The sequence below is a fragment of the Halichoeres trimaculatus genome, unplaced genomic scaffold (genome assembly GCF_033239565.1).
Source record: "Halichoeres trimaculatus isolate MK-OKI-2021-1 unplaced genomic scaffold, fHalTri1.1 fHalTri1_scaffold_11, whole genome shotgun sequence".
In the NCBI taxonomy this organism is placed as follows: domain Eukaryota; kingdom Metazoa; phylum Chordata; class Actinopteri; order Labriformes; family Labridae; genus Halichoeres; species Halichoeres trimaculatus.
Window position 1 is genome coordinate 12,367,410 of NW_027437189.1, and position 13,262 is coordinate 12,380,671.

Below are 13,262 nucleotides of genomic sequence, written 5' to 3' on the forward strand. Positions count from 1 at the left end.
ATGGATCACAGTGAAATCTGCTTAGGCTGGTGTACAGTTAAGGATGGGAATCAAAAACTGGTTCCTGTTGAGAATCGATAAGAAATGTTTCAATCCATAGATATTGTTCGCCTTTGTGCTTAATGATTCCCTTATCAATTCTTTACATTGTGCCGGAGCCACCAGGCCGTATGTCGTTAGTCTGCTGCAGCCATCTTAGCTTAGCAGTTAGATAATGTTTTCCAAGAAAACTCTGATTCAGGATGAACTGACTTCAAAAAGAAATGTACATTACTCTCTTTCAGGAGATTCATATCCAGTACATTCGAAATGGTATAAACCACCTCATTTACCAAAATAGCAAAATAGCGCAAGCTTGAAGCTAACATGTATGGGAAACTGCATTGATATGCTAGCAGTTAGCATACATCAGTATAACTTCAGCTTCAGAATAGAATTTCAACTTTTATCACAGAAGCATATCACATTAACTCTTTGTAAAAGAGAATTTCACATTTCAAAAGCAAGGCAATTGAAAGGCTCAAGGCTGACTTTGTAACAACAGAAAGCTTCGAAACAACTTAAACCATTGCCATAACCACTATGAGACACTAGATGGCCTACTTGAATTATCAGTATATTACAACACAGTACATCAACGTCACATTGTGTGCAATTTTTACCTGTTTCTGTCTAATTATGTCCAAAAATATCCAGACTCAGGGACCAATTACATTTTACTCACTTACAGTATAAACTCAGTTAAATGTTGTTGACACAGAAAACCTGTAAAGCTACTTTTTGTAAAGAGAAAATTCACAACAGGAATTGATAAGGGAATTAATAAAGAATCAGATCGATAATATTGACAAAATCCTATTAATTCCCATCCCTTTGTACAGTCGAGAAAGTTTCAGCAGAACTACTGAATAAGTTGTGGCTCTATTTAAATTTGAGCCTGCAAGCTTCTTTTAAACTAGCAGGTTGAAATTTTTGGGGTTGTTAAAAGAGTTTTAGGTTATTTTTCTAATCCACAACAAAAAAAAAAAGTGTGATGACAACTTCAGAAATACAGATACCACATAGCATCCAACTCAAGATATCATCTGGCACAGTTGACAATTTTCAGACAAGCTATGAAACCCTTGTTTTAGATCTATAAGGCTCGTGGTCATTAGGTCAAGCTAAGTTAAAACTTCATCCAAATGGTGACTAGATTTGATTTGCTTGTTAAAGCCGTTGAACGGGGACTTTAATTTTACCACAAATGTATGAGTTTACAACTTGATTGAGCGCAGACTTCCTCTTGGGCGTGACAGCTTGCCTACCTGTCATCACCATGTAGGTTTTATCAGTACAAAGCTAGCTAATCAACAACCTCACACTGAGATTTCTTTATTCCTTTATTCAGATCCTCTTTAGCTGCCACCAATGCAACAGCTACTTTTTTTGAGGTACACAAAAACAAATTTAACTTATGAAATAAGCATAGATTACAACAAACAACATAGCCTGAAGGATGAATCAGTGTTCAAATGTATTGTTGTTGTGCTAAAGTTTTCACTTGATTAGAACTGAGACAGGGTTAGTTTGAAACCAGAGCTAGCAGTGTTTTGTAGATATTTGCTGGGGAACTTGGACCCAGACCTGGAAAACATACTTAAAGAAATAAAAAAGCAAGTTTTATGTCCAACATTGTAGCTTTCTATTTCTGTGTAATACAAAAATCTTCTTCAACTTCCAAAACTTGTAGTAGCATTAGCTTAGCTCTTTTTTTTCCTCTACATTGTTCTCTGCAGGTGTGAGAGGAAGCGACGGGAGCAGGAGAGCAAATACATAGAAGAGCTGGCCGAGCTGATCTCCGCTAACCTTAGTGACATCGACAGCTTCAACGTCAAACCCGACAAATGTGCCATCCTCAAAGAGACGGTGCGCCAGATTCGCCAGATCAAAGAGCAGGGTGAGGAGACACGGTCATCAGAGACCCTAAAAGCTGCAGAGAGACAAAAGTCAGGTGGACTTTTGAGAAGTGTGAGCAGGAAAACACTGGGGTGGAGGAGATAGAGTGGAGGAGCAGACAGCTGGGGTTTTCGCAGTCACACACGCTCAGACACCACACACACATAACCACACACACACGTGCCTCCTCAGAGCCCAGGTGCAAGGACGAATCAGTCATTCATCTCCCACAAATTTCACAGCCTCGACTGTTTATGTTTGGGAGGAAACATTGGCAATGCTTTGTGAACCTGTCATCTGTGTGTGTTTGGGTGTTTGTGTGTGTGTGCGTTTGTGTGTAATGGGCATGCACAGCTGTGTGCTGGCCTCGCCAGGGGCTGTTTAATTGGACGTTTGCAGGTAATCACATGCCCATCCATTCTGCTGAACTGCCAAATTATTAGTTCTGTTACAGCTGCTGTTGTCACATTTCTGTCTCTGTTCTGCAGCGAGTGTTTCTACAGAGGATGGTTTAAGAAGTCGTGCACGTGTGTTAACTTGCTGTCACTATAGATTTTTCCATTTGAGTCCTGAATTTCGAGAGATCAAGGGGCAGAGCTGGTGCTGAATTTTGGGCTCTGCTCGGCTCAGTCAGCGTCTGCCACCTCGACAGGAAGGGGAAGAGGCTACAGCTGGCCCTGACTGGCTGCTGACAGGTTGCCATAGTTACAGGAAGTGAAGATAGAAATGACACAGGCGTTTAGACTCGCATCTCGCTTTCCTACCTGTTCCTCCTCTCCTCTTCTCAGCTTCAGTTGCTCTTTCTGCCACTCTTTATTCTTTGCTCTTTTCTCCATCCGTCCTTCCTGTTCATAGTCTCACTTGGATTATTTTGCTTTCTTCATCTCTCTGTCTCTTCTTTTTCTTTCCTGCTCTTTTTCCCACTCTCATCAGTATCACTGTACAATGAGTAGTCGCAGCTTTAGTTTTACTGTCAGGGTCTTAAGATATTGAGTGAACACGTGTTGTACATTTATATTTCTGTCTTACTTCTTTATCTATGATTTTCTACCTAACTTCAGAGTGCCGGCTGTGGGCAGCGTGTCTTTTTTTTTCTTTGTGTGGGTACATGTTCCTCCTGGGAGCTAATCAGATAGAATGATTCCTGTAGCTGAGCAGCCCCCGCCTCTTTCTCAGACCAAACCCTGCATTAATACAACAACCAAAAAAAGCCGGCTGTTTTCTGTCTCCATCTGCATCCCTCTACTTCAGCTCATCCGCTCCCTCTCTCTCCGTCCATCTTTCCTCCCCCCTCCACATTAATTCAGGTGCTTCTCCTCCTTCCCCTGCAACATTACAGCTTCCAGAGCCTCTCTCCCGCGCTCTCTCTTTCTCTCCCACTCCCTCTCTTGCTCTCTTTTCCTCTCTCTCTCGGCCGCAGCCTACCAGACAGTCCCTCAGAGTCTGACACTGAATATAAAGCATGAGGACGGCTGCTACCTGCTCCACATGCACCCAGCCCTCTACTTCTCCTGACGGGCTCCTCAGAGAAGCCTGCCTCCGTCCGTCTCCCTCCTCACCTGTAGTTTTAAATCCCCCCCCAAAAAAGAAAGAAATAAGCAAAAAGTTAAGATTGAGAAACGCTGCCCCCTGCTGGTGCAGCCACAGAAGTAAGAGTCCCACTGTTTGCTCTTGATTCAGGTATCGTTTCTCTCACCTTGTGTTTCTCCTTTGCTCCTCTTTTGAAGCAGCTGCGCTTGAAATGGCTGTTTCTGATCTTTTTGTAATGCGCTCTTCTCTTTGCTCTCTGCTGTTTTCTCTCCTGCAGGAAAAGCATCATCAAACGATGACGACGTCCAGAAGTCAGACGTGTCTTCAACAGGTCAGGGGGTCATCGACAAGGACCATCTGGGGCCGCTACTGCTGCAGGTCAGTCTGGCATTCAAAGGCTGTCACTCTGACAATATTTGGACAATTACTTTGTAAGGTTTGATGTCTTAACTCTCTGGTTGTGACTTTGTGTTTTTTGTGCTTTTGTGCCCCCAGGCTCTGGACGGCTTTCTGTTTGTGGTGAACCGAGAGGGCAGCATTGTGTTTGTGTCGGACAACGTGACGCAGTACCTGCAGTACAAACAGGAGGAGCTCATCAACACCAGTGTGTACAATATACTCCATGAGGACGACAGGGAGGAGTTCCACAAGAACCTGCCCAAGACCAATAGTGAGAAACACACACACACAAACACACACACACACACACACACACACACACACACACACACACACACACACACACACACACACACACACACACACACACACACACACACACACACACACACACACACACACAAAGAAACACACTCAAAGGGAAGCTGCACATCTGCTCAAAGTAAACCCCCTGCTTGACAACTTCCAGAGGGCTGAGGTGTAAAGCAAACTTTGAGAGGCTGCAACAACTTAACACACACACACACACACACACACACACACACACACACACACACACACACACACACACACACACACACACACACACTCACACATGCATGTAAACTCTGTTATTTATTCATGCTCCTCCTCATGCTTAACTTCTCTCCTATTGTAATGAGGAGCTCCTGGGAGCCTGATCATGTGCATGAGAGGGTTTTGAGAAACACACACATGCACACACACCTGACAAAACACACATGTGCACAGGAGCACCCACCCACTTGGTGCTAAGCAGGCAGAGCGTAGCGCAGCTGTCAGTCACACTCAGTGGTCCAGACAGTGTAAAACAGGCCTGAGCTCTTTTCAGATCCCATGGCAGCCATCTGGAAACTACTTACTGCTGAATAATGCACCTCCACTCTTTCCTCTGCTTAATCATTCAGTTTGCACGAGCATGTTTGAGTCTGATTATGTGTTATTTGTATGTGTAAGTCAGGAGTAGGGTAGCACTTCTTGAAGGTGTTTCCTGCGTGTGTAAGCCCATGTGTAAGTTTACAGAGCACTATTTATAAACCTGATTAATTATGGATATGTTTGCTTGACTGAACCTGCTACTCGATTAGCTCTGCGCTAATGTTCCTGAGCAGCGTGCGCTCCGACATGTCATTGACATATTCTCACTTATTCCTCACCCGCCCTCAGCACGCTCCTTTATCCATTCACTCTTTTTTTAATCTTTAAACCTCATCTTTATCTACTTTCCCTCTAGGCGTCCCCCGTGCCTCTCTCGACTCACTCTCTCTGCGCCTCATTCATACTTAATACGGCTGCCGACTAAGATGAATATTGTGGCCGTCTGTTGCTTCTTGCTGCTGCTCTCCCACCCTTCATTGTGTCTCGCTCCGCTGCTCTGCCCCCTTCATTATCCTCCGGACCCATGAATGAAATGCGCTCTCGCTGCACATTCCTGTGGGATGACCGCTGACCACGCCAGCTACTGTTAAATACACACACTCGCACACAAGACACACTAATGAAAACAGACGCACATTCATGCACAAAACATGAAGTAGGCTTTTGTTGTAGGGCAGTGGGTGTTTTTTGACCCCTCCGACTTGCCGCGGCTGTTGGTTAATTGTGTCTGAGGGGAGATGTCGGCCCCTGTGACTGAGCTGCGTTTTCTCTGTCGAGGCAAGAAACCTAAGGCCTTGTTAAATTACTTCTCACTACCAGTTAGTCGTCCCCCCTCTCCTACACACACACACACACACACTCATCCTCATCCCATCACCAGGTCTTGCTCTCTTGGGCCCTGTCTTGTATTCTCCCTGCACCTGCCAGACGGAAACCCCCAGCCGGCTCAAGGCCCTGATAAGGCTTCACACAGACCTTGGAGAACAGTTGGATTTCTCTCTGAAGTTTGCCTCCCCTTCCCTTCCTATCTCTCTTCCTCCCTCTCCCCCGCGTGAAGGTGACCCCATCTAAATGAGTGTGTGTGTGTGTGTGTGTGTATGCTGGGATGAAGAGTCAGGGCCCAAATGAGGATAGATGGCTGAGTGTCCCTGGCCTCTGCCCGCTGCAGAGCAGACTGAGGGAGAGATATTGGAAATCGACACCTTGGCTACATTAATCCCATGCTCCATTTAGCCAGGGATCCGAACAGCAGGAGAGGCTTCTGCTTCTCGGTTTAGGAGGGAAAATACATGTTGCAGTGTGGTTTGTTTGTTTTGTTTGTGTGCCGATCCTCTGCAGGAAGGGGTGTGAGCAGTGATATTTCATTACAGACGATCCATTCAAAAGCTATGTTTGGATTTCAATCCTCTGCCTATTCCGTGTTACTCAAGAGTGTAATTTTGTTTTTATTTGTGCTGCATTTTTCTCTTTTAGTAAATGGAGTCTCGTGGGGAAGCGAGGCCGCCCGACAGAAGAGTCACACCTTCACTTGCCGGATGCTGGTCAAGTTTGGCCATGCCCATGGCCCCATGGAGGAGGGGCCTGGAGGGCCACGCTACGAGACCATGCAGTGTTTTGCTCTCACTCAGCCCAAGGCCATGATTGAAGAGGGAGAAGGTATAAAGGCCAAGTTACAACTCCCTCTGCTTGTAACTGTGCTTAACTTGACCCTAACTGTCAAGTTAACCTGAACCGTTTTGGAAATAAACACAAATAATGGTTATTGGACATTACAACCTGAGTTATTCATACATTCATTACAACATAATTACTCTTTATGAGAAAAAAATGAATGAGATCAAAAAAAAAAAGCAGATATTTAGAAGAATTTGAGAATTTTAATTCGGATGCAACTTCTAAAACAACCAATTTGTTGTCCCTTTGATAGCTTCCTACTCAGGGTAACTTAGGCTCATAATTGGGAGTTAATTTCATTCCGCTCACTGACTGAAACGCTGGAAGATAATCTTTGATTTTGTGCATCAAATGTACAAATTAAACATATAAGACATGTCACAGAGAAGAGACAATCTCAGTTGTGGAAGCTTTCGAGCTTTACTTTTCTTTTTTAAATCACTTTTTAAATAGAAATCCAAACCCTCTGAGTGCAGCCCCTTTTGTCAGTCTCGGTTAAATAGACCTCAGGAGTGCACCGGACTGCTAGAGAAGCATTTTCTAAAGAATCTGCGAGGAGTTTTAAGCTGGTTATGAAACAGACTAAAATTAAATGAGATGGCTCTTTATGACCCAGAAAGCAAACGTGGAAATTTACTAAAAAATTTGACATTTTCTTCATCCACTTTGTCAATGCCAGTTCCTGCTGTGAGGAGGTAGGTGTCAGACAAGGTGGTGAACAGCACAGTGATTAAAAACCTTTCTATTACTTCCACAGCAAAGAGTCATGATTGGTGATACACTTGGCTGTTAAAAGAGAGAAAAATAGTTTTGTTTTTTTTCCATCAGGCATAAAGTTAACAAATGTACAGGATTAGAAAGATAAAAGAAATATCAATTTGCCATAACTGGCACAAAGAAAATGTTCTTTATAAGTGCTTTAAATGAAAGTGACTGAAGGTGAAGTATAATAGTGATCCATGTAGTATTATTAACACTGTTTCTGTCTGCTTCAGACCTCCAGTCATGTATGATCTGCGTCGCTCGTCGGGTAACAGCGATGGAGAGAACAGAGAGTTTCAACACTCGGCATGAGCTCTCAGGTGAGAATCTGCACTTCAGACTCAAACAGGCCGTGATTTTTATTCTAAAACAAGTAATAGAAGTAACTCTGACTCCTTTCTAATGATGTCTCCTTGTTTCCTTCTCTTCTGTTTGTCGTCCCTCTGTCCTCCTTGGCAGGAAAACTGATCCAGATCGACCAGAACTCTCTGCGAGCGTCGATGCGTCCAGGCTGGGAGGACTTGTTGAGGCGTTGCATTCAAATGTTTCTCCAGCACAGTGACGGGCAGCCCTGGTCGCACAAACGCCATTATCATGAGGGTGTGTACACACAACAAGACACACATTATGTATGAACTGGCCAAAACCTCAAATTTAGCAAATGAATCCTGTTGAGTATCACTGAAACCAGCATGTTGTTTTTTGATAACTCTCTACTACATTGTTATTATTGTTAAAGCGTTGACGGTGAGATTGATTTGTTTGTTTTTATGAAGTTGTTACAGCCATTAAGCATAAGAATACAGTTACAGACCTCACGCATTAGTGCATCAATATTGATTTTACTAATATTTCATCGCTCCCACACGACTACTCTGCGTAATCACAGGGTTGGACTTAACACAAAGCTATGAGTAACAACCCTTGTAGTGGGATAAGTGTTTCAGGGTGTTAATTTATTGTTGAATCTGTCTGCGCAGCCTTTCTGCAGGGTCATGCCGAAACACCTTTGTACCGCTTCTCTCTGTCCGACGGTACTCCAGTCACAGCGCAGACCAAGAGCAAACTGTACCGGCACCCCATGAGCAACGAGCCACAAGGATTCATCTCCACTCACCTACTGCAGAGGTCAGAAAACTGAAAGTGCACACACTCCATTCAGACAAAGCAGAGAAGGTTTCCTGAACTGTATTGACAAAAGAAGCACTTCCAGTGTATCTGTGTAAAGCAGTCAAGGTATTCAGAAGCTGAAGTGGCAGCTGAAGTGGCTTTTATACACTGACATCTGTGAAGAGAAAAATATCCACATCAGAAAAAATATATGAGTTGCATAAATACAGAATTTTTGAAGCACTAGAGGTCTTTTTGTAACGGTTTCAGTGTCAGTTAATGATATGATAAATTAGGCTTCCACACAATACGGTGAATTGGGCTGCTGAATTTGGATGAAATGTGATACGGTACTCTATGACACGATATGACACGATACACTTTGATAGAGTGAGCTACAGAACACATGGTACACTACAATATGACAAAATATGGCAAATGAAAAAATGGTACAATACAATACAGTACGATACAATATGATACAGTACGATACAATTTGATAAGACACATTGTTGGATACCAAACAATGCATTATGTTACAAAACAAAATGCCTTTCAAGCAGAGTAGCACAAACACAAACACCCATATTACGGGGTAAACAATAGTAAAAAGTAACTAGAAAAGCACATAGAGAGCGCAGACCTTCACCAAGCATATTTTGATCTTGATGCAACACTTTAGTCCTACTTTAATGTTATACTCCCTTTCAGCAGACCGTCTGCTACAATTCAACAGTGTTGAAAATGATGATGACCCAGTGCATATTTCATATTCCAGACCTTGGTATCCAGAATATTACCAGGGTCTGGATCGTACTTTTACATCAGTCTGAAATTATCGTGACCTTGTCTTGTATTGTTTTGCAAAGCAATCCAACCATTTATTGTGGGGTTATATACACATATGGTGAAACCGGCCCTATCTTACAATGATAAAGATTCCTTTAAAAACAACTTGGATCCAGACGGGGATCCGGATCACTTCCTCCTTTTCCATTTTGAACATTTCCTGAAAATTTCTTCAAGATCTGTTAATCACTTTTTGAGTTCTGTTGTTTACAAACAAACAGACAAACTCTCCCAAAAACATAACCTCCTTGGTGGAGGTAATGAGAGATACAAGTTATTAAGGCACAGTATCTAAAAACTAATTTCCCTAAACTCTTGTGCTCATATTTCTTTCCTTTCCACACAGAGAACCCAATGGCTATCGCTCCTCACAGGGTGGAGGCATGATGCCCAACGCTATGAGACAACAGGGCATGGGAGGCCCCAACCCCAATGCCCAAATGAACATGAACAGCGGTGGAGGGATGGGGATGGGGGGCATGGGTGGCATGAACAGGGGCTTCGGTATGAACGAGCAGGGCCACATGGGTCACATGGGTCCCATGGGAGGAGGCTCTATGTACGGAGGAAACGGTGGAGGAGGAAGCGGAGGGATGGGAAACCGCATGATGCAGATGAATCAAATGGGGCAGATGAGTCAGGTGGGGCACATGAATCAGATGAATCAGATGGGTCCGATGAATCACCCAGGCCAAGGCATGCAGCAGCACCCACAGCAACCCCCTTTTCAGAGCAGCGGAGGTTTTGGGCTGAGTGGCATGAACAGTCCTTCAGGAAGTCCCAGAATGGGTGGTCCCCAGCAGGGACTGCTGATGTCACCACGGAACCGTGGGAGCCCGAAGATGGGGGCCAACCAGTTTTCACCTGGAGGTACTGATCAATCATTGGTGTATTTTAGCATCACTCACCTTCATACTGATGTACTTTTTTCATTCAATCTGACTGATTTTATTCATATTTCTGTTTCCAGGCATTCACTCTCCTATGAGTGGCATTGTAAGTGGTGGAGGAGGTGGAGGGAGCAGCACTAGCTTCTCCAGCAGCTCCCTAAATGCTTTACAAGCAATCAGCGAAGGTGTTGGCAGTTCCCTTCACTCAACCTTAACGTCCCCAACGCCAGCTCTGAAGCCAGATAGCTCTCCCAGTGTGCACTCCTCCTCTTCCTCTCAGCCCAGTCAGCCGGCTAAAACAGGCCAAGATGGCTCCAAAAGCCCAGCAGGAAGCTTGGGTCCAGGGCCTGGCGATCATCATCACCCAATGCACCATCACCACCATCATCAACATCCTCAGGCTGAGAGTTCTGGAGATCGCCCTGATAGCCAGGCAGCTACGGCAACTAAGGAGCCTGCAGAGGGAGGCAATGAGGCAGGAGCTGCGAGCTCTGAGCCCCCTCGAAGGGTGCCAGACAGTAAGGGGCACAAGAAGCTGCTGCAGCTGCTAACTTCTCCAACTGAGGAGCTGGGAATAGGTGGCAGTGGGCCAACAGGGCCTCCTGGACCTCCCCCACCACCTGGAGGCAGCACGCCTGCAGGCTCAGACAACAAGGACCCAACTAGTGGCATGACGAGTCCCTCATCTACAGGGGTCTCCTCCTCTTCTTCAGCGAGTGCCAATCCAAGCCAGGCAGCTGGGCCAGGGGCAGCGTCAACATCACTTTCATCAGCCCACTACTCCGGCTCTCTGCAAGAAAAGCACAAAATCCTCCACAAGCTTCTTCAGAATGGCAACACCCCGGATGAAGTGGCTAAGATCACAGCTGAAGCTACAGGAAAAGTGTCACTTGGGGGCCAGGAAGGTGGGGAGGCTGGACCAGGAGGATCAGGAATCAGCACAGGGCCTGGGACTATCACAGAGCCTAAACAGGAGCAGCACAGCCCCAAGAAGGAGAAGACTCATGCTCTCCTACACTACCTCCTCAATAAGGATGATTCCAAAGAGCCGGCAGATGTCAAGCCGAAACTAGAAGAGTTAGAAGGGAAGGGTGCTCCTGGGGCTGCTGGCGGCCCTGCACGGGGCGGTCCTGGATCTGGTACCGGTCCTGCACCTGAACACCCTGAGAGCAAGATCAAGTCAGAACCACCTGATGACGTAAGATTTACCTTTGTTAAGATTTCAACGGAGAATTGTGCCCATATCATTGTTATTGGCATTTTACTTGGCAGGCAGAGTCTGTTAAAGCAGAAATGTTTGGTCTGGTCTTTGGCTTCAGCTGTGATGTGAATAAATCTGTATCTTTATAGACAACAGTATGAACTGAATTTGGTTTTATTTCTTATCCTAAGTTACACAACTTGGAGTCCATCCTTGGAGATCTGAGAGGTTCAAACTCTGACTTCTATCCGGATCAAGCTGGAGGGTCGAGTGACGCAGGAAGCAAACCACAGGTTTGCCTTGAAGACAGCCTGCAGGGTGAGTGGACTGAGGACCAAAGAGTCATCTACATTTAAAAAAAAAGGTGTTGAGGTGTTGAGTGATGATGTTATAAACTGACAGGAAAACTACATAAAACATCATCACTTTCTGTTTCTCTAAGCTTAGATATTTTTTTTATGTTAGTACAGTAAATAAAAGCCTCAATGTGTCTCTCCTGTTGTCCCTTTGGAATAAAAATAATAATTAAACAATGCATTGAAATTCCAAATTTTACATGCAAAGCATAAAGTATATTCATCATTTGAGTCTCTCACACGCCATAACCTAAAGCCCATCATCCCTGATGATAAGCGTAAGAAAGTGTCAGTGTTTTTATAGCACGTGTTGGGATGATTGAGATATGAGACTGAGATAAGTTACTTATGATTGAGATATTTTTTTACTTTATATGTACAGGAAGTCCAGGAATGGGTCCTGGTCCCAGGGGGCCCTTCCAGAGAGCTGTGTCCATGGATGGGAAGCCTCCAGGTGGGCCTGGGGGGGCAGGAAGACGCCCAATGCTCATCAAGCAGGAGAACATTATGGGCAGTCTGGATGGCTACCCTGGAAACATGGGTGTGTGTCAGAGAAGTCAACATTGTTACCTTCCACATATGTATCTGTCTTTTGCTCACAGTGTTGTTGCACAAATGAGCTCCTCGACTATGAATTTGTTTTGTCATGTGATCAGATAACCTCTGAACTTCAGACACAAACCCTGACACATGCACATCTGGTGTTTATGTATTTCCAGGACCAATGAACAGGGGCATGGTTCCTCAGAGGTCTCCTACTGGGAGTTCAACTGACTGGGGCATGTCCCGCTCTAGTATCAGCCCTGTAGGCTCAGCAGGACACCCCTCCATGATGCGTCCAGGCATGGAGTATAATAACAGCAAGGGCATGATGTCAGGGCCTATGGTCGGCCGCTCCAACAGTGTACCCGGCACCAGGTCGATGCTGCAGCAGCAGCTCATGGAAATGGGTATGTCTGTTGTATTGTTTTCAATACAGCTGAAGACAAAACACACAAGACAACATGGTCCACATTTTATGAACCACAGACCTCCAGTTTTGAGGGCCACTTCCAGATTTTTTTATTCAAAGCAGTATTAATCTTTAATCATGTTTTATTTAAGGAGGCTCTGCTGACATGGGCATGGGAATGAGCCCCTTCAGCCAGCAAGGCCAGTCTAACCAATCACCATCCTGGCCAGACTCTATAATGGGCATGGAGAGTAACAGGTCAGTGCACATTAGTCACAATTAGCCTGTAAGCTTAAGATTTTGCTAGTACTGCTCTGTATGATGAGCTCATATGTATGAGTATGTGTGTTTCTGTGTGTGCGTACACCATGTAGACGGCAGTTTGGGAACACCTTAGATGATCTTCTGGTGCCTCCCACCACCAGTGAGGGTCAGAGTGATGAACGAGCACTCCTTGACCAGCTGGACTCTCTGCTGAATAACACAGACGGCATCGCTCTGGAGGAGATAGACCGAGCCCTGGGCATCCCAGACCTCGTCAGCCAGGTAACATACCTGAAAGACCTAACAAGATCCGGCTGAAAGAAAAAAAAAACCTATCAGTTTTCATATCATGACTCATAAATGAGCCTTGCGCTCAGCTTTGAATTAGATATTTCAGACATGACTCACCATGCTCAGACTGTTCTTTTCTAAAGGAGGAT

At 44.9% G+C, this 13,262-nt stretch overlaps 1 protein-coding gene across 3 annotated transcripts in view; it reads left to right on the forward strand.

Annotated features, from left to right (window-relative positions):
• LOC141799002 (nuclear receptor coactivator 3-like) overlaps positions 1–13,262 on the forward strand; it is a 72,242-nt gene that overhangs the window by 52,643 nt on the left and 6,337 nt on the right. For all 3 annotated transcript variants that reach the window (XM_074681018.1, XM_074681020.1, XM_074681019.1), the window contains exons 4-17: positions 1,779–1,939; positions 3,746–3,846; positions 3,964–4,138; positions 6,238–6,420; positions 7,434–7,520; positions 7,660–7,800; positions 8,181–8,328; positions 9,506–10,029; positions 10,130–11,247; positions 11,442–11,568; positions 11,989–12,147; positions 12,326–12,556; positions 12,711–12,816; positions 12,933–13,104. In XM_074681018.1, coding sequence (XP_074537119.1) covers positions 1,779–1,939; positions 3,746–3,846; positions 3,964–4,138; positions 6,238–6,420; positions 7,434–7,520; positions 7,660–7,800; positions 8,181–8,328; positions 9,506–10,029; positions 10,130–11,247; positions 11,442–11,568; positions 11,989–12,147; positions 12,326–12,556; positions 12,711–12,816; positions 12,933–13,104 — 3,433 coding nt within the window. The remainder of the gene's footprint in view (positions 1–1,778; positions 1,940–3,745; positions 3,847–3,963; positions 4,139–6,237; positions 6,421–7,433; positions 7,521–7,659; positions 7,801–8,180; positions 8,329–9,505; positions 10,030–10,129; positions 11,248–11,441; positions 11,569–11,988; positions 12,148–12,325; positions 12,557–12,710; positions 12,817–12,932; positions 13,105–13,262) is intronic.